Source organism: Rattus norvegicus, chromosome 3, assembly GCF_036323735.1.
Source record: "Rattus norvegicus strain BN/NHsdMcwi chromosome 3, GRCr8, whole genome shotgun sequence".
Classification (NCBI taxonomy): domain Eukaryota; kingdom Metazoa; phylum Chordata; class Mammalia; order Rodentia; family Muridae; genus Rattus; species Rattus norvegicus.
The window spans coordinates 66,598,015-66,620,274 of NC_086021.1; the positions used below are offsets into that span (position 1 = coordinate 66,598,015).

General features: G+C 42.1%; 1 protein-coding gene across 10 annotated transcripts in view; it reads left to right on the top strand.

The window, feature by feature from the left end:
- Positions 1-850, top strand: part of Tank (TRAF family member-associated NFKB activator) — a 76,031-nt gene extending 75,181 nt beyond the window's left edge. For 8 of the 10 annotated variants that reach the window (XM_006234273.5, XM_039104353.2, XM_039104355.2 and 5 more), the window contains one exon: positions 8-792. In XM_006234273.5, coding sequence (XP_006234335.1) covers positions 8-184 — 177 coding nt within the window. In that variant the 3' untranslated portion in view covers positions 185-792. Of the gene's footprint in view, positions 1-7 lie in introns of all 10 variants that reach the window. The other 2 variants (NM_001164073.2, NM_145788.3) reach the window with 1 other exon arrangement.
- Positions 851-22,260: the final 21,410 nt, after the last annotated feature.

Below are 22,260 nucleotides of genomic sequence, written 5' to 3' on the forward strand. Positions count from 1 at the left end.
CCTGCAGCCCCTTTGGAAGCCTTTTCCTAACCAAGACACTGACTTAGTGGTACCAAGTGGTTCAGACTCAGTACTCCTTAAACCTCAAGTGTGTGAGTTCTGTCAAGAGCTTTTCCCACCATCCCTTACATCCAGAGGGGATTTCCTCCGGCATCTTAATACACACTTTAATGGAGAGACTTAAATCACATTTGAAAACAGACATATCATGTTCTCTGTGATGGTTTTGAGTTTGTAATGCTAGAGAATGCTTGCTTGTAAGCTAAATTTAAGGTTGTGTATAAAAGAAATTCATTGTCACAGCTATTTGAATTTTTCTCTAAAGTTGTTACTCTATCTTTTAAGAGATCATTTTGTATATAAAAAACTATAATTCATTATATTATATTATTCATGTTTATACTATAATTTCCAGATTTCAAAATTACGCATGTGACCTACAGAGTTATGTAATCATAATTTATGTTCTAAATGGCTAAGTTTATTGTTTGACTCTCACGAAATCTATTAAATTTGGTTATATCAAATGTTTATAGGGTATTCAAATTTCATTTGAATTTTTAATTATACTACAGGTAATATTCCTTTAAAATATGTTTGTAACTTACAGATAATAGCAGACAATATGATCAAAGTAAATATCAAATCAATCATTAGTTGCCCAGTGAAAATTATTTAAACATTTTAGATCATTTTTTAAATAATACACATGGTTTTAATTTTTACTATGTGTATAAAATGCATGATTGAGTGATTATTATTAAATATTAAAAGTTCCTTATGTCATGATTATTGAAAGTGTTCTTTGTTTCTGAGGTAAATAAATCACATTTGGGGAGGGTTCATAAAATTCATGTCTGATGGCATTTATTACACATTAATAGGTCACTTTAAATTTCAAAATGATCTTTCAAACTAAGCATTCTAATTTTTTTCCTTTTATTGGAAACAAATGTAAAAGCCTGTAAGGAGAATACATATTTATTAATTTAGATTAGAAACGTTCAAATTCTTGTGGAGAAATTTGCTATTCATTGTTAGCAGCCTGATTGATGGCCACTGGAGACGTCTTAGGAACCAAGTACGCAGTGCGGCAGAACTGTTTAAAATGAGACTTGCCTTCCTTTCTTCATGATTCTCTTCCCACTCCCCTCCGCCCCCAATTTTTAAACATGGTTGAGACACAGCTTCCATTTTATGAAATAAGCATTGACTTGTAGCTTTCAACAGAAAAGTAACTGTCCTTGAGCAGTGTCTCATACTGGAGGTTTAGCATGGGGGAATTCAAGCAGGCCTCTGTGCTCAGTGGAAGAATGAGAATGGTACCTCGATGTCTCAAGGTGCCGAGCACATCACATTGACATCTTCCTCACCAGGGTGACATCGTGATTATTAGGTATGCACTGTGAAGGGTTCTGAGGCATGTACATCTTTGCCATCAGGCTGAATGGAAATGCCTAGACAATTACCCAAAGACTCTCTTCTTCCTCCCAGCTTCCCCTCCACTACACACACACACACACACACACACACACACACACACACACACACACACACACACACGCTCAAACTCAAAACTTCCCAGTATGTGTACTAATCAGAATATACCCCACCGCCTATCAAAAGAAGGATTTTTTTCCTCTCCTTTTCTCACACGATTGACATCTTTACTGGCTTGCTGACAACCAAAAAGAACTCCATTCCAGAAAGTGACTCGAAGTGGCCCACTACCCTCTTCTGGAGCAACCGGTCCTCACCACTTTAGTAAGGTGGGAATTTAAGACTCCAGCAGTACCCCATGCTCCAACTTCTTAGGGCAGAGACCCAATTGGGCCGCCAGAGAGGGGCCTTCTGTCCTGCTCTGAAAGGTTGACAGGACCCCGCCACTCGAAAGGTATAGTGAACACCGGTCAGGTCTATCCCTCTACCCTATTACTGAGCGGGGTGCTGGGCTTCTGCTAAGCGTAACCGGGTAAGAACAGCTCCCAGGTAAGAAAGCTACGTGCGCAAAACGCTGAGTCTGGGAAAAAAAAAAAAAAAACCACCCCTGCCGAGGCGAGGCAGTTGTGAGCGGGATGCCTGAGAAGTGGGAGGTGAATGTCCTCGGGATGGCCCCCCCGGTGCAGCTTTCCCCGGAGGCTGAGGCTGCTGCCAGCGGGGACATCTGCTTTCTTACACTCCAGCCTGGCTCACCCCGCCCCCTCAGCCCCGGGTTGCGTGGTTATTTTACCAACACCGGGGGAGGGAGAACTTGAGGAGGTAGAAAAGGAATGGATGGAAGCTTAAAAGATTTTCTTCGCACCCCCCCCTCAGGTCCCCTCCTTTCTTCTTCACATCTTTTAACCTTCAAGGTAAAGACTTTATAAATATGAAACAATAAGGGAGTCTGCTGACTCGCAGGCCCGCCGTGGGCTGGCGAGGCTGCCGGGTGCCGGGCCTCGCGCTTCTCTCCATCCTCCCAAGTCTGGCCGCGGTTCGCTGGGTTAGGCTGGGCGCAGGGGCCGGCGGTGAGCGCTCATCCCGTGGCGCCTTCGCTCGCGGGCTGCTGCCTCGACAGCTGCTTGTAGCTACAGTAATTAGACTGTCAGTGCTTGTTAGAGGAGAGAGGGGAAAACACGCTTCTGACAGCAGATTCCGAGACTCCCCAGTTTGTTAATTTCTAAGAGATCTTTAAAGCATTAATTGAGGTCTCCCTAACTCTTCCCTCCCGTCCCTCTCCCCAACTTCTCCCATCCCAAAAATATCTTGAGGAGAAAATTCTCTCCGCGTGGAAGCAGTGTTTCCCGCAAAATTGCCAGCCCGCCCCTTGCTCACACACGCGCGCGCGCGCGCGCGCGCGCACACACACACACACACACACACACCCTAGTTTACATATGCATATATAGGCACACACGTATATGCAAGGTTAACTCGGAGGAGCACTCGTCCAAATAGGCACGGAGATTGCATTTAAAATGATAATAATAAATAAATAAATCAACTAGGAAGGAAGGGGGGAGGGAAGCAGAAGTCGGGAAGAAAAGAGAAAAGCAGCAGGCTGATTACGAGGTGTCAAAACTGCCAGGAGCAAGAAGGTGATAGCAATCAGGGGTGAGAAGAGTGCGGCATTCGTGCGGGGCAACTAATTATCCGTCTCATTTGAGAAGAGCAGCATTTGAGGCAGCAGCGTTCGCCTGCTGAACGGTGACAGATTGGCGCGGAGGAGAGGGGAGGTGTTAAAACAATGGAGCCGGGCGCGCGAGCGCTGCTGCATGCTAATCAGCCCTCCCTCCGCCTGCCTGCCGCGCTCCCTCCTTCCTCCCGCTCCCTCCTCCGCGCGTCGTCCTCCCGCCTGCGGCGCTCCCTCCTTTCCAGCGGGCCCGCCGCCGCCCGCTTCCCGCTCCCTGGCTTTCCCGCGCGTCCTCCCCGCCGCTGGCGAGCCGCACCCGGGTTGGCCGGCGGGCCGGCGAGCGATCGAGCGAGCTCAGCCCGCATGGGGCGCCCGGGACCCACGTTTGCAGCGCGCGCCCGCCCGCCAGGCCTGCCTGCGGGGAAGCGAACGCGCTGGGTGGCGGGGTAACCGAACCACGCCAGAGGCCCAGGGACAAACCCCGGAGTGGAAGAAAGAGCCAGAAAAACAAAGCCAGATCGGGCCGAGCCGGATCTTTCCCGCACAGGCTTCCAGCCTTGGTGCGAGCTGCCGAGCCACACTGGTTTGAGCTGTCGGCGTGGTCAAGCCCTCCCCCCCTCACAAACACCCCCACATGCCCCCAAAGGCTGCGGGCTGTAACCCTCGCATCCCTGCATCCCCGGCCCCGAGCACAACTGCGAGCGAGCGATTTAATAAACCAGAAAGGGCCTTACAATTAGTTGTACTCCCAACCCCTGACCTCCTGACCCCAAGACTAGGCTAATGAGCTTCTGTGACATATACCCCCGGGGAATACCACCTAAGACAGTAGCTGGTAAGACGAACGCCTTTTCAAAGCAGGTAACCTTCCCACGATCCGGGCACCCGAAGATGGGGGCCTGTGCATGGCTGGAGCCCTGTGTCCCTTCTTGACCAGGTGGCTCAGTGTTCTGGCCTGTGAGAAGTTGGACATGAACAGCAACACCAAAGAATGCATCATAAACTTAGTCTGGTCAAAAAAGTCTTCCATACCTGTTGAGGCTCGCTGGGGAGTCAGGGGAGGTTTCACAGCGAGTTGATGGTTGAGCAGAAAGACACTTAAACTACCATTTCATCAACCATTCTTAGGATAAAAGACGTTGATGTCCCTTCTCACTCTGAAGTGTCTTAGCCGGAACTCAGAAACAAAGACCTGCCTGAGAAGGCAGTTTTTCCTAAGACTCCTCAATATTAGCTAGCCAGGTGCCTAAATTAACATGATAAAACTTTCCTCTAACCATGGATGGTAAAAGAAATAGTTGCAAGATAACCTATGCAGTATGATTTTTTTTCTACCGACTTTAATCTTGGTATAACGACACAAACAAGTGCGTGGAGACTTACTGAGTACACAAGGGTTTCATTTCTATGATGGCCTTTCCCCTAAAGTTGCAATGTCTCTTAATAAAAGTACATAAATACATATAAAATCAAGTGGCGTGAGTGAATCGGTGTTTTTAGACTTTGATTCTAGTCATATGGAAAGCTGCACAAATGCTCAACGTAATTTTCCCGTTAGAATACGCCCAGGCATACCAATAAAGTAACGAATGCACGATTATTAGAATCTACTAAAATGCTGGAAAGCTTTAAAATTGAAAATTCCTGAAAGGACTTCTATAAAGTGTTTTGTGCTGGTAAACAGAAGTACTTTTGGTTTCTCTGGAAAACCACTGTGCAGCCCTCTGCCCTTAGCCTATCAGACTTTTCAATGCTATACTGTTAGCCTGCCTTGGGAAAAATCCCTGAATCTGTTAGAATAGGAATCCATCCACCAGCAAGGGGGGAGATTACATCCATTGATGTAAACCTGGGTTCAGCAATTCCATCGACATCGAGATTTATTTATTAACTATTTATCAGCCTTTTCTTTGTTAACTAGTTCTATGGAAGCATTTCATTGAGGGTGTGAATTTATGGAGTTCAATCCCTTGTGGCCTTATGCATATCCAATAGCTAACAAAATTATTTACCTTCCATCGGCTTTTTATGGACTAGGATAGTTTCTTCTCCACCCTTAGGGCCTCACAAAATTGCATGGCTGTTTGAATGGCATATTTACAAATAAGTTTTATTTGTGCATAAGGACAAAAAGGTGAAATGAAATTTGGTCCCAATGGAAACCTGATAGCTTCCCTGAACATATGGCTCCTTGGGCTGTTACTTCCTCTTTGAGATCATTTTCCAAGTTTTTTTTTAATATATACATCAATTTGACACCAGTTATAAAGAAAATATATTGGTTTCGAAGATGCCTCCACCTGGGACCTATCTCTTAATAACAAGCCACGTAGTCGGGTGTACCTTTACAGGTCTTGGTGAGCAAGGCATACTTTGATACTGGTTATCACTGACAACTGATTTACAGTCTTCAAAATGAGTTAGTTCTGTAGGTTCTTAGAACACCACAACCGGGATGATTAACACAGGTTAGGGGGTGAGTGCAGAAAGCTCATTTTGCTAGGACTTCTCTCTCTCTGTGGATACAAATGATGTAAGTCTCATCTGATGCAAGTGTGTGCTGCCAGCTTAAGACTTAAGGGGAAAATCACAGCCCTGAAAAAGATGTAAATGTTCGATTGGTAAGAAAGGGGGGAAACCGTGCTAAAACATGTGCCTATTTCCATGATGCTTAATTTACTATTCAAGACAAGTTTTTCCTAATAAGCTCTATTGTTTCTTTCTGTTTTGTAAAATTTAGTATGTGTGAGACAAAAACCAGATTCAGAATGTGAATGAAGTCTGTTTAGCGAAATTTTGTTGGAGATTATGGCTCAAGAAAGGCCCCAAATCAAAAGAGATATCACCCGCCTCACTGACACCATGCAAGGGTGAGTTTTCCAGCTCATATCTGTGACCACTTGCAAGGAACTTCTTCTGCCAGCGGCACCCATCATCAGAAGGCCTCTCGGATGGATTGATACACTTAGAAGGGCACCAAGTGCCCAAATGTTCAGAATGATGGCGCTCTGTTTGTCTGCTGCCAAGCTTTAGCTCTTGTCTCAGAACAGTCTTCTTCCATTGGCCACAATCCAAAACTAGAGCAAAAGTTAAGATCTGGGGCATGTCCATCTGCCAACGGTGGATGTTTCTAAGTCACACCTCTCCAGAGAATAGGCATTTCACTATGGAATCCCTTCATAGTTAGCCACACACACCACCACCACCACCACCACCACCACCACCACCACCACCACCACCACCACCACCATTTGAATATGAACCCTAGCCATCTAGAAAGCACAGATAGTCTGAAGTATGTGTCCTTTCTTATTGAGAACTCTACAATAAATACACTGAAAAACTGACTTATTGATAATATTTGTTTGGAAAGAGTATAAAAAACACGTTATCACTCACTAACTCAAAACAATAGCTGTTTTCAAAGTAACAATGCTTGAAAGATGGCTCAATTCAATTTTCTTGGTTTTGGGGGAGGGCAGGGAGCAACACTATGCCCAAAGAGAACAAATGAATCTCCCAAAAGCATTTAAGTTAACCAGAACACTCTCCAGACCGTTAAGCTATTCTTCCTCCCATAAAATCACACCCGCTTGCACACACATAAAGTATAGTACTCCTTTGACCTAATTCTGGGCTTAATAAGGAAGCTAAATCCATCTGAAAGCCTTTTGATTCAGAGACACCAACAATTAAGTGTCACGAGTAGGGTAGTGAGCCTGGCTACAGAGTGCGTGTGGCCAGCTGTCCAGGTACCATTAAGTTCTCCACCACCCTAGCAAAGGCCTCAGTCTCTGTCAGAAGGGCCTTCATTGCTGAATGCTGAGAAATTCAGCTGGCTCAGATGAGGATAGAAAAATTATTGGAATGGATTTTTGTCGTTTGAGATCCTTCAGGTAGGACAGCAATCGTGCCTTTAAAATCTTCAGCTAACCCTCACCATAACTCCCAAACTACAATGCTTACTTCTGACGATCTGAATTCTGAACCAGAGGTAGAGTCCCCTAAAGGAAGAACAGGGGGTTGTGGGAAGCAATGTGAGCTCAAAGGAAGCCTGGGTGCACTCTGAATCTAAATGTGCTGCTCTCCAGCTGAAGGCTCTACTTGGCTCCTGTTGGCCTTCCTCATCTGTGATGCCCTGCAGCTCAGAAGGAGGTCTCAGCCTTACAGTCTCTTCCCTGGGTGTTGGGGAATCAACTCTGAAAACAGCTCTCATTAGACAAATAGTTTCTCTATTTGCAGTTGTTAAATAGCACTAAGTGTCAGTGAGAAAGGGGCATCCTGTGTGGGCGTATTCATACAACTTCAAGCAATTGGCTTAAAAGGCAGGCTAGCTCACTGGGAATCCAAGGAATCCAGAAGGGTAGCAGAGCTTGCTTGTAAAAGCTCTCCCTGACTGGGGCTGGAAAAGAAATGCAAGCAGCCCCAGGCTTCCTCTCTTTCTCCCTAAAGCAGCTTTGAAACACACACACACACACACACACACACACACACACACGCACACGCACACGCACACACATGCATGCACACACAACACACATACATACATGTGCACACATACACACATAACACACATACATACACACACATATACACTTAGACATATATGCACATGCACACATGTACACACACATATACACTCAGACACACACATACACACGTACACATACACATGCACACACATACATACATACATACACACACACACACACACACACACACACACTCGAAAAGCCCCACACTGGCAAGCCCCACTCCTGTTTGGTATCCTTTAACATGAGGATTTATTATGGACATTTTGAAAGCCCTTCTTAGGCACCTACAAGACATTAGATGAGGTTGATTTCTAGATTAGAATCTTTGATAACTTTCTACCCTTTATCCTTAAAGTTTCTAAGCCCCAACTTTGTTTTCTTTCACAATGAACACTGAGAGGCAATACTGCTTAATATTACAAACAATCCTGACAAAGGTTCTTTGTGATGACCACAGATGTGGTGAGACCCCATAAACCAATAACCCCAGGGAAGGAACCCCAGTCTGTTTCTTTATAAAGAAATGAATCCGCTTCTCCCAAGCTGTCTGTCAAAACTGCCTGTTGTCTTCCACACCACACACTGTACTGGGAAAACTATGCCGCAGAGACAACTAGTTTTCGAAAGAAAGAGCTGATAAAAATATACACAAGTCAGGCTTGCATCAGACCTGCCGGTTCGGTTTCTCCCATAAAGGAGTTGTGTAGAGTTGATTACAGATTTAGCCAATAAAAATACAGGATTCCTGATACATTTTTAATTTTTTTTAAGACAAGTATGCACTATTTGCTAACTCTATTTGTAACATAGCATGGACTATAAAGACATTCTACCAGGTCTTAAGGGAGCCTTCCCTAAGGATCTGGGGAAATAGTGGTGGAGCCTGGAATTTTGATTTTCCCTCCAGTCACCAGACAGCCCGGACCTCTCAGATCTGTACACATCACTCCTCTGGCTTTTGATTAAACAGAGCTCTATGTTGTTTCCATAAGCGTTCGTATAGTCTCCATAAGAAAGGGAGCTTTGAGAAGGGTGTGTCCTACTTTCTCTCAGAGCTCTCCGGTCTCTGTTCCTGAGGCCTCGGGTGGTTGGGACACCTGAGCCATCTGGACTCTCACTTCTGACCCAGATGCGAAGCAAGGCTGAGGCTGAGAAACTGGGCCCATGGAGAACAAAAGCAGGAAGCCGAGAGGAAGGTCCTATCCAGTTAAGCCTACAGGGTTGAGGGCCTAGTAGGCCTTCCAGAGGCCTGAGCCAGAGGCCACCTCTAGGCCAGCTGACCTTCACTGAGCGAAGCTCAGAGGCCGAGGACCTGGGCTGGAGCCGAGGTGCCCGCACCCTTGCAGCCTGGCCGCTGCCAGGCTTCTGCGGGGCGATTCTTCCCCTCATTTGTTGCATTGTTTGCATTAATATGAATATCTTGTTCTGTTTGTTTTGTCTCCTGGGAGCCAATAAAGCTGTGAGTTTTTTCTTTACACCAAATGCAGCTCTACGGGCGATCAATCAATGGGTAGTCTTCGGATAATCTGTGAGAGTGAGAAATCTAATAAAGCTAGCGACTAAAAAAGGAAAACCAGATCTATTTTTCTCTTAGGTTAACTACGTCAGGATTAGTGTGCTCCACTTCCGCTGCTCCTCGAGATGAGCTTAACTTTTAATGGATTTGAATGTCAAGATTGGAGTGAGCCGATGGGGGCAAAGAGGAAAGAGGGCCTCTTAGGACTATCACGGGCTCTGAGGTTGGTGGGTTCTGGCAGGAGGAAAAGTCAGTTCTTCCTTAAGTCCCAGAAAATGAGAGATGTCGGGGTCTAATAAAGTACACTCTTACGGCGAGAGCCTCCTTCAGCTTTACAAAGAAAGAAAATATACATCGATAATGAAGTAAACCAAACAATGGGAAATCAAGGTACCACTGTGTCCCAGCTCCACGCCCCTGTTCACCAAACGGAACACAGCAAATCTTTTTCTGGGAGGCGTTCAGCTGTCCTTGGCAAGGCAGGAAAGAAAGATCAGGATCTGCCCGGACCGCCACAGTGTTCCTCAGAGCACAATGTGACCCAAATCAATTATAGACAGATCAAAAATAACTCTCCGAATCATCTAATATTAACAGCTGAACTGAAGAGCCTGAGATTAGGTGATGAATTTGTTAAATCGCAGAAGCATTGTTTTGGATTGCTAATTAAAAAAACAAAAACAAAAACAAAAGCAAGTGGAAAAAACATTAAAAAAAAAAACAAGCAAACCCCATGACTCTACATATGACAACTGAAAATACCCACAAATTATTTAATAAATGAAGTGTCTAACAACTTTAACACTTCCTGGTCGCCCTGTTAATAAATGTAATTTGAGGTAGATTTTAAAAAATCTTCCATCTAAACAGTGAATTCATTACGTGCCATTCGGATCTCTGGATGCCTATGGACTTCTTGGAATTAGGTGCTAAATAGACAAAAGTGAACCAAACTGCCTTTAAAAGCACAGCATGACCATGTAATTCTTTTTCCAGTTTGTGGTAAAAAATGATGAAACTTCTTTCCAAGTAGCTATCACCCAGATTTAGTGTGAAAAGTAGTGTAATTGTAATTCACGCCATCAGGGTCTATCGCTGATAGACGATCAGCTGTTCTGTGGTGGGAGAGGCTTTCTTTTCAAATAGGAAAGCTGCCAAATGCTCTAAGATACCTCCAGCTAGCTTATCGGATTGAGTTCAGAGCCAAAACAGCAGCTGCACACATATGCAAATTGGCAATTAATAGTATAACATTCTGCAAAAAAAAAATTGTTTAAAAAAAATTTTTAAGGAAAATAGAAAGAGCTACCTGCACATTAACCTCCCCTGTACCTGAGACTCCTAAGATGAACGGCTAAGGATTAATTACCCTCTGGAGAGGGCTGGCTCTGTATTGCCTCCCTCCTCTTCTGTAGACCATGTCTTTGTTGTCTCTCGGAGTTTTGCCTGCTTCTCGGAACACAATGGGCTCTAAGACAAGAAGTTTAAAAATAACTTTTTAAAAGACCCTACATGTTTGATTCTAGGAACAGCACTAAGTCACTCCCATTGATCGCTCTTTCCGTATGCGGAGTCCTCGTGAGATGACACTTTGTGCCCAGTGTTATCTTCCTCCACTACAGCTTACAGTGGGAACAAACTTCACATCCCGGGGTGCTGCTCGCCTCCCCTGATTTCTGTCTGTCTCTTCCTCCCATTGACAGCAGTACCATGTGTATGCTTCACACAGCAGTTTGCAGTAATCCAGCAAGGTTTACAGGTTATGTTACCCAGCATGTATAAACACAACACTCAATGTTTCTTTAAAAACCAATTTGTTAAATTTTGTATCACCCCTGTTCCCCCACTCCACCCCAATGCAATTCTCTCTTTCGCTCTCTCTCTCTCAAACACACACACACACACACACACACGCGCACGCACACACGCACGCCCCCACACACACACCATGTACACATGCAGTCCATTGTTTTCTTTAATATAATGATACAGTAGCTGTGGCTAGAAGTAAGTTTGCTACCTAAACCCCTTCAAGGGGCCTGCCATTCCTCACCGCAGCCTCTAGTTCAAACACTGAGTCTTCTCTTCATTGTCTCGATCTCTCTAGTGTGCGAGTGGATTAACAAATGTTTCTATGAACTCCCCCCGCCCCCACTACTAACAATTGAAGCCAGGGCTTCAGGCGTGTGAGTCAAGTGCTATACTCTAGAAACACGTGTCCCATGTCATGTGGTTTCTAACACTTCCATGAGTGAAAGGCTCCTTGTTTCTGGAATGTTCTGGGTCCTTGGCGTTTCCTCGTTCCAGATGTTTGGAACTCAGGTCAGGATCCTGCTTCCCTTTACTGTGGAAAGGGAGGAAGGTTTATCTTGTTTTTTTTTTTTTTTTTTCTGGCTGTTCAGAGGTTGAGAGCATCTCCTCCCTCACCTGACTATAGCACACAGAGCAGACTTGAAACCATCTTTTCTTTTTCTCCATTTTGCACCCGTGTTCCTGGACTCTTATTTTATTGCAAAGGAACTGTGTCTTTGGTTTACAAATGCGTTTCCTACATTCTATGGACACTTCTAAACTGAGACAAATTTGGGGCTACTAATGTTCTGATCGAAAAGATAGTATACACTTTCATTGTTAAGATAGTCTTTGAGCTTAGATACTAACATTCCTCATTTACATGAAGACATACACTCCTGTAAATTTTAAATATATTTGTTTACTTTTCTAGAAAAAATACTGGGATAATGATAAATTAAGCGTAGAAGCAGTGTGACATAGAATGTTTTTCCCCTAAAAAACCATCTCTTAAGCAGTTCACTGCAGTTTTTTTTGTTTTGTTTTTTTTAGATATGATTACCTTTCTCTGATCTCAGCAGATGCATCCTATGTCCAGAAGACTAAATGTATAGGAAGAAAATGATCTTACCAAGTTTAAAATTTTATGTGTTAAGTACTGCTTTTCTTAATTTGATCCAACTTGAAGACATTGTTAGACCTTTCAGTTTCCTTGTGATTAAATGAAGAAAGGTTTAAAAAGCGAGAAAGTCATTGAAAAGTTGCTTTTGAATAAAACACAAAAATGGGATTGCCAACTTTCTCTAAGACTTCATTAGCATGGCTGTATATACATTTGCATGTAAAATGTAGTTAACAAAAATTACGCAGAGGTAAATTTAGTCCCCTAGTCCCTACCTCTATGGTGAAATCAGACCATTTGGCATAGTGTGAAGTCTTCCAAGAAGCCTGGTTTCCACCTGGAAAATAAATTACTAAATTTGAATGTGTTACTTATATTGTGGTGAGTTGTCTATCTGTTACATTTTATTTTAGTGCATATACTAGAGATTGTATTTAGAATATTCTAAAATTGTCATCTGTCAAGGTAGAGACTTATAATAATATAATTATATACAGAAAAAGTGTCTGACTTTAGATTGTTTTGATGCTGTTGCAAGTATGATATACTTTTAGAAATTCAGAATGTTTATCATAAATGCGTAGGCTTAATGATCAGATTTTAGCAGTAATTTAGATTAGCAATAGCAAAGTTATTCCCTCCCTCCCTAATTGGGTGCTGAAGGTTGAACTCGTGACTTCATGCATGCGGTGTGCCTGCCGTTGAGATATATCCCCAGTGTTCTTCATATTTACAGATACATAGAAAATATTTATATGCAGGCTTCAGTGTAACAGCATCTACTTGTACTTCCATTGCTCTGTCCCAAATAATACTCAAAGGTTCTCAACTGAAAGAATTCAAATCATTATAAGATTCCCGATTCATTAGTATGTCTTGGTGTTGTAAATAATAAATAATTTGACTCTAAATTATAAAAGCCTGTTTTTTTTTTAGATTTATTTATTTATTTTATGTATGTGAGTACGCTGTCTTCAGAGGCATCAGAAGAGGACATCAGATCACATTACAGATGGCTGTGAGCCACCATGTGGTTGCTGGAAATTGAACTCAGGACCTCTGGAAGAGCAGTCAGTGCTCTTAACCACTGAGCCATCTCTCCAGCCCCTAAGAGCCTGAGCTGGGTATGGTAATGTACTGAAGAGGTAGGTTCAGGAGGAGCCAAAGCTTCAGGCAAGCCTGGGCTACATAGTGAGACCCTGACTCAAAAAGTTAATCATTTTGCGTAGTCAAAGAGTCTGTGTCATTTAGCATCAAGTGTCATAATGGCATCGTTGGTGAGATGTCACAATTGGTGAAGGCAACACTTGGCAAAACTATCAAAAAAGGAAAGATACTAATATTTTCTAATGTTGAAGAGGAGAGGGTGAAGAAATGCTTTAATCCCAACACTCAAGAGGCAGAGGCAGGCAGATCTCTGAGTTCAAGGCTAGCCTGGTCTACAGAGGGAGTTCCAGGACAGCCAGGGCTACACAGAGAAACCCTGTCTCAAACAAACACACAACAAAAAATGCAAAAAAAGAAAAAAAACCCAAACAGGAATTAAATGAACAAACAAAAAGGATAAGTTCTTTGTCATCTCAAAGGATATTGAGTTAATCTCCTGAAACAAGCCAACTTCCTTTCTAAAGTAGGCATTTTGTAAGCAGGATTTACCAGAACACGTGTGGCGCTGGCCTTCCAGATACCCTCAAGTGCAGACACTACATAACCCAGTACGCTGCACAAAGCGTGTCTCCTTATTATACTATCTTCACAATAATTATAGTTCTTCTGTCGTTCGGAAACTTCCGATGGGCTCTGTGAACGCAGGTGAGTCTGTAATGGATGCGACCTTCTGCGTGAGTGAAAGGGAGAAAAACTGATTCCTATTTAAAGGTGCTAGAGTTGAGCAATATGGTGTTAAAAATATTTTCTTCTGCACAAGGCATTTGTTTAAAAGAATCTATCTGTGGGATTCGTGACACTGCTAGGCGGTAGAGCAAATGAAGATCCATTACTTAATATGATAAAGGGGGTTGGCTTAGAAAACCATCCTGCTCGTTAACTTAGCCATTGGCTTAGGAGTCTAAGAAGTGACCGTGGAGAAACAAAAATAATGTCTGGGTTCAGCTCTAGGGAACCAGCATTATTACCTCTTTTTAAATCAAAAGGCTAGTGAGGGATGAGCTCCCCAGGGCCTCCAGAGACCACAGCCTTCTCGCATGCCTCAGGTCCACTGAAGTGCAGAAGATGGGGAGGAGGTTTGAAAACTCTTTCCAGGTCCGTGACTTCGGTACCATAGCCACGGTCCATTTGATTAGGAAATTTCTCTGTGACTAACAGCACTGGCACATGCATGGAGACCGGAGATCTACACATCCATCCTCAAATTTAGCAAGTTGAAGCAGTCAGCTACGCGGACAGTTTTGTATGCATTGCTAAATGCAGACACAAAAACTGCATTTGCAAAAAGAGGAAACCCAGTTAAACTAGGTTGCAAATTTGGCCCTAATTTAGCGTAGCATTTGTGATACATATAGGTTAGAGTGACATTTATATAATGGTGTGAAATACGAGAAAGCTCCAATGCTAGACACAAAGACTTTTACGATTGCTTTTGCCTACTTTGGTTAGTTTAAGAAACAGGAGGAAGAATTTGGTTTTTCAAGTGATGGGAAGCCTTTAAGGATGTTGGAACACTGTTCAGTCCCCTGGGGTTCTGCCTGCTGTACAATTTTAAATGTCTTTTAGCTAAAAAATTGGCCAACAAGGGAAACATCGAGATGAAATCTCTTCTAACTTAGCTGGGAAGTGAGAAACCATAGGAGGCTAGCACAAGCTAATTGTGATAGCCAGGGTATGTGGTCAGCTTTTGGGGTCAAAGTCCTGCAATGTTTCTAGTTAACAGTGGTTGGTGCGTTTCCCGACTGGAGAAACTACATGCATATTAGAATCCGTTTTGGAGAGTCCTTATGCTTGGATGTAGACAAGAAATATAACCAGAAGTGAGACTAAATTAATACACCACACGCAAACGCTTCCGTCATGGTACCTGAGATGCTCTCCATCTCCCCGCTGGAGGCCACTGGAGGGCAGTGTTTTCTCCTCTGGGAACAGCACCTGGTCTTTGAGCTAGATTCCAAATGCTCGAAAGGCTGCCCTTTGTATTCAGACCTGTTTGGGGGTTACCCCTCCTGTTTACGTGCCATGGAAGCTTTTGTTGAAACTATACTAGTGCCAGCCAAACCATTTGTGTCTAAGACCAGATTCCAAAAGAAGATCATGCACAATGTTTACTCTGTAGGAGCCTTTTTAAAGTTATTAATCAATCATTTGAGAACTGCGAGTGGGAAATAAAAGAAGATAGGGAACCAGGAGTGGATAATGCTTACTGGGGGCTTTGCATTGGACACCTTCAATGCTTTATCCAGTTTACAGAATCGACCACTGTATTATATTTAACATGTGTATATGCTTTAAACCATTAAGTCAACATTTTCTAGAAAAAGAAAATGAGGACACTGTCTAGAAAATTGTTCACCATTCTTACCATGCACTTGCTTCCTGGCCTTAGCAAAAATGATGTAGGAAACTATTTTTATTGTTATCATCATCATCATCACCATCACCATCACCATCATCATCATCATCATCATCATCATCATCATCACTTTGAAGGAACAGAATCTGGCCCAGTGGCACATATCTGTAACCACAGCATTTGGGATGAGGAAACAGGATGATCAGGAATTCAAGGTCATCCCTGCTCTACAGCAGACCCAAGTCCAACCTGGGCTACATGAGACACCGTCTAAAAAAATAAATACATCAGAAAATGATCTGCTCTCCAGTGTTAAGTTATAAAATTGCACTTATTTGTTTAAAACTGAAACTAGATTATCTATTATGATCTGGTAGGTATGGGAGAATTTAATCTTTACTTAATGGCATATAAAGCTAATTGAATTGTTTTCATTATAACAGCCATTTATCATTTCTTAAATGAAAACATCATTTATTTTATATTTACAACTTTTTCCAAGCCAAAGATTGATTTTGTTTCTAAAATCAACATATAGTTTTAATCTGGTGTTTTATTTTACTTCTTTTTTTTTTTCAAATAAACTGCCTAGATGCTTAGCTGGGATTTTGCCAACATATGGTAAAGCAACCAGTCACTTGAGAGAAAAACGTACATTTTAATGTCTATGCCACACATGGTTTAAAATTTTTTATTTTTATTACAAAAGTTATACATATTCATTGTAGAAATTATAAAAATAACAAAAGTTATTAAAAGGTGTACAATATTTGCATGGAAGCTAAAAGCTTAAAAATAAAGAAATAAATGAAATAATTACACATTATCTTTTTAAACCATTATCTTCGCTGCATATTATCTTTTTTTCTACTGCTTGTATGAGTGTGTTGAGGACGGATCTAGGACCTGAACATGCTAAGCAAGTGGCCTCCCATCCCCATACACACACAGCCCATATAATTTTTCTACGCCGTAACCAGTGCTACGATAAGCTATCTTGTAAACAAATATTTAGATGCACCTATAATCTATCTCTTTTAGGTAAATTTCTAAAAATCGGAATTTCGAGGTTTAAATTGTGTTTTTCGAAACCCGTTTCAGTACATAAACCAGAGAGTCTAGCAACATATGAGAACACCCATTCATTCACATCTTCAACCACACTAAATGTTTTCAGGCTCAGCCTTCTACAAACTGAGAGCTGGGGGGGGGGGGAGGTGCTGTTTGCACTTCTCCGCTTCATGTGAGAGGCACCCAAGTGATCGAGCATCCTGACCATTTCCCTTCCTGCTCCGTAACTTGGCGATGCCTCTATGCCACCCTTTGCTGCTACTGGGGTGTTAGTGTTTTAATTATGAGAACTCTCTTAGGGGAACAGTAAGAAAACCACATGGTAGCGCCCATTAATAAATGCAGTAAAGTGCATTTTACGAGCATATTTCACAGCTAAGTTTTATAACATTTTGATACTAGCTCTTTCATGCTGAAATTGCCAATTTCTCAATTGTTTCATTTATGCTGTGGTGTCTACATTTAGAAAATCATCCCCATAAAAGATTATTCACATTATATTTTCTATTTATGCATCTGTCTGTCTGTCTGTCTGTCTGTCTCACCTATTTTGGTTTATTACATGAGTTGAGGGTTCAGTTATTTTTTCAGTTGCTAATCAATTGTTTCTTTCTCTTTTTTTAATGGATACTTCCCTCTAAGTGACTTAGAAAGATTTCGCAATCCAACTGGAAGCTTTTATGGTTCCGGATCTACTCCTGAGAGTCATTTCTCTTCCACCAAGTTCTCCAGCCTTCCGCTCTGTCACAGAGGTGTAATTACTCCTCCATCTAATATTGAGAGCCCTGATTAGGCGGCTTCTCAAAATTTGTCCCCCTTGACTATTCTTTCATGCAGTGCAGAATTCCTTTGCTAAGTTAAAAAGATTCACTTGAGAACATATGCTTTGGTATGGAAAAATGCCCAAGATATATTAAGTGAGGAACAGTATGTATAACATCATCTCCCATAATGTAAAAGAGGCAGAAAAAGCAGAGGGAGGGTTCGTGTACGGGTGCATGTGAGTCTGTGCCTTATGTGGATGCACACAAAAGTTTTCTGGAAATGATTGAAAATATTATTAACAAAGTTTACTAAGGTCAGTGGGAATGAATATTATATGGAGAAAGGAACTTTTGCTTTTTACTCTAAGGTATCTTTATACTCTTTAAATTTTCTGCCATGATAAAGCATTACTTTTACAAGTTTTAACAATTTTCTTTTTTTTTTTTTTTAAATCTGGAGCTCGCCGAGCTTGGTGGCACTCACATTTAATCTCAGCACTGAGGGTGGGGGACGGGGGGGGGGATGACAGAGGCAGGATTCTCTGTGTTGAGGCCAGCCTGGTCTACAGATTAAGTTCCAGGACAGCCAGTGCTACACAGTGAGACTGTTTCAAAAACAAGTGAATAAATAAACCTGGGGTCAAGGATGTAGCTTTGTTGCTAAAATGCTTCCCTCAAATACAGAAAGCCTTGGGCTCAATCCCCAGCACCATTTAAAGTCAACATGGTGGTACAGGCAAATACACAGAGACAGAAGAATCTGACATTTAAGGTTATCCTTCACCACGCAGAGAGCTTGACGCCAGTCTGGGTCACATGAGACCCTGTCTCTAAATTAATTAGTGAATTAATTAATTAAAAAGTCAATCATACACAAAAGAATAAATACTGCACAGCACAACAGAGGAGGGACAGACAGACAGATGAACGGATAGACAGATTTCAGTTCCATGATTAATTTGAAAATTCTTTGGAAAACATAAGCAGAATTATTATGAATTTACAAATGAATTGAGGCAAATTTATAATACTAAAATACCTCCCCTCCCCTCAAAAAGCCTTTTTGTGTATGGGTTTGTTTGATTGATTGATTCTTACTAAGGATCTGACTGTACAGCCCTGTCTAGCCTCCAACTCTTCTGGGATTACAAGTGTGTGCTAACATGCCCAGTTGTTCTTTTAAAAACCAACCAACCAAACAAACAAACAAATCCAAGGGGCTGGAGAGATGGCTCAGCGGTTAAGGCCACTGGCTGCTCTTCCAGAGGTCCTGAGTTCAGTTCCCAGCACCTACACTGCAGCTCCCAGCTGTTTCTGATCCCAGTCTCTCCCTGGGTGTTCGATGCCCTCCTCTGGCATCGCACTCAGCTGATACACATACGCAGACAAAATATCCACACACATGAACAGAAATCTTTTGAAAATAATTTATTTGGGGGCTGGAGAGATGGCTCAGCAGTTGAGAGCACCGACTGCTCTTCCAGAGGTTCTGAGTTCAATTCCCAGCAACCACATGGTGGCTCACAACCATCTGTAATGGAACCCAATGCCTGTTCTGATGTGTCTGAAGACTGCTAGTATACTCATATATATAAAATTTATTTAAAATTTTGTGGTCTTATGTAACTTCATGAAAGTTTCTTCACGTAGGTTCTATACAAGTTCTGAAGTTTATTAGTTTATATCTGAGTTCTGCTTCTGTAGCTATAGTTTGATATATAGAAATAAAAGACATGCAACATATAATCCTTTGTGAATTAAATTTGCTTAATTAAAAATATTTCTCAATTTTTTATCTTTAAATACTTTAGGGTAACACTGTGTTTTGCATGTTTCAAACTTTAATTTTAAAAATGAACCTGAAGTAATCATTCAGTTCAAGTTTAGGGTAAAATAATTTGTTTATATAGAAATGTTTTGAGTTTAGTCGATATAACTTTTCCTTTATATGTAAATTTTTAGTCACAGAAACATGGCTTAAGAAAATAGTTACTACCAAAAATATTCAGGGTGAAGCAATACCTGTTATTTTCTAAAAGAAGAAATGAACAAAAAATATTAGTACATATGTGATTCCCATGAATAATTTATGAGAGCCTTGAAAAGAGCAGATATGACCTATTTCGGAGCCTGCAGACCATATTTATAGATGTTTCTTTAAATATGTGTTTTTATTTTCAAAATCAAGTATTCCACTGCTACTATCTCTAACTATAATGCCCTAATCACAAGAAGCATCAAATATTTTCCTAACCTTCATTTCATGTGTACATGTATTTTGCCTTCGTGTGAGCTTATGCAGTGTTCAGTCAGAGGACAGAAGAAGGCATCGGGTCCCTGGGGACTAGAGTTACAGACGGTTGAGAGTTTCCATGTGGGTGCTGGACGTCAAATCTGGGCTCTCTAGAAGAGCAGTCAGTGTTTTAACCACTAAGCCGTCTCTCCAGCCCCTCAAATAAGGTTTTGTTTGTTTGTTTGTTTGTTTGTTAAGGCAAAGCCTCACCATGTGGTTAAATATCTCTTCCCACCTTTCTCTGTTTCTGTCTGTCTGTCTGTCTCCACCACCCCCGTGTCTATCTGTGTGTGTTGGTGGTAGTGGTGCTGCTTCTGCTGTTGTTGCTGCACAGTTTGATTCATGTCTGTGAGTGTGTAAGTGCACACGCCCATGCCAGTTCTATGGCTGGCCTAGAACTCACTATTCTTTCTCTGCCTCTTCAGTTCTAGATAACACCACTATGTGTCCTTATGTGAACGTCAGTAACTTATCTTTTCCTTTTCCCCATAAATAGCAACAAATGTTTTGGTGATATATGGCTTGTTCTTCAAGAATTAATTCTAGGGGGTAGAGAAATGTTTCAGGGGTCAATGCACTGGCAGTTCATAACTGCCTAAACTCCAATCCCAGAGGACCAGCAGGCACAGCACCCAAGTGGCACACAGACATGCATGCAAACAAAACACCCATACATAAGAAAGATTAATAAAACTATTAATATATGTTCCACATGCTTGTGAAAATGAAACTGCACAATACATGGTTTTGTAGATTTCGTCTCCTCTTGATGTATAGACCTTCATAATCCCATTTTCTAGCAATGCACTTTCATGTGCATGAAATGTATTTTGATCATGTTCCCACGGATCCCCTTCCTCTTCTTACCTAGCCCATCTTCAACCTTCACCTACCTTTTCTTTCTTCTTTCTTTCTCTTCCTTTTTTTTTGATTTTTTATTTGCGTTTCAAATGTTATTCCCTTTCCCAGTTTCCCACCCATAAGCCCCCTATCCTATCCCCCTCTCCTCCCCTTCTTCTATAAGGGTGTTCCCCCTCCCCAACCAACCCCCTCTTCCCTCTCCCTCCCCTGATAGTCCTCTGCACTGAGGCGTCCAGCCTAGGCAGGACCAAGGGCTTCTCCTCTGATTGGCATCCAACAAGGCCTTCCTCTGCTACATATGCAGCTGGAAGCATGGGTCTGCCCATGTGTAGTCTTTGTGTAGTGGTTTAATCCCTGGGAGCTCTGGTTGGTTGGCATTGTTGTTGTTATGAGATTGCAAGCCCTTTCAGCTTTCAATTCTTTCTCTAATTCCTCCAACAGGCCTCTGTATTTGTCTAGCTGAGCCTCTCAAGAGACAGCTATATCAGGCTCCTGTCAGCGTGCACTTCTTGGCGCATATATATATATATATATATATATATATATATATATATATATATGCTGTATACCCAGGTGGGCATTCATTCCGTCCCTGCTTCAAACTTTGTCTCCATATCCCCTCCTATGAATATTTTTGTTCCCCCTTTTAAGAAGGACTGAAGCATCTGCACTTTGGTGTCCTTTTTCTTGAGCTTCATGTGGTCTGTGGATTATATCTTGGCTAATTCGAGCTTTTGGGCTAATATCCACTTATCCACTGATGTGCACACCATGTGTGTTATTTTGTGACTGGGTTACCTCACTCAGGATGATATTTTTCCAGTTCCATCCATTTGCCTAAGAATTTCATGAAGTCATGGTTTTTGATAGCTGAGTAGTACTCCATTGTGTAGATGTACCACATTTCCATTTCTCTGTTGAAGGGCATTCTGTTCTTTCCAGTTTCTGGCTATTATAAATAAGGCTGCTGTGAACATAGCTCTCACTCCTTCTAATGACCATTTGCTGCTAGAGATCATCATGGAGGAGTAAAGCCTCATGAGCATCTCCCGCCTACATCATCCGCCTATGGTCCTTGGCGAAGGGTGGGCATATAAGATCTAGCCTATGACTGGATATTGACCGGCCTGGTTTTGCACAGGTCTTGTGTCAGTGATCACAACTGTGATGAAGACCCTGTGATTTGAAGCACAGTGATGGGTTTCAAAGAGAGTTCTGACTTTACTCCACTCCTTCCTTTGAGTCTTAGGCTCTCACCCCTTTTCTTCTGCACTGTTCCCTGGTCTCTGAGAGAGTGATGAAGAAGCTCCATTTATGGGCGATCATTCAATAGTTAGTTGTTTTCTCACATTGAGTAATCACTCAATCAATGGGTCTCTGTACTTACAGTTGCCCCCTGCAGCTTTTTCTCACCAAAACTAATGGTAGCACTAACCTGTGGGTAGAAGCATAATTATTCAAATGGAAATTTGATAGTCATACCATGTCCACTTAGAAAACAAACCTGGGAGCTTCCCTACTTGAAACCATGAGTGTCCCAGCCACAGATTTTTTTGGACAGATTTATAGTACCAGATATGGATGACTTTGGACTGGCTCTCAACTCTGATCAGAGTAGTTTGTTACCCCCATTGCTGACCAACAAATGGGGACTTCTTCACTGGCCAGTTG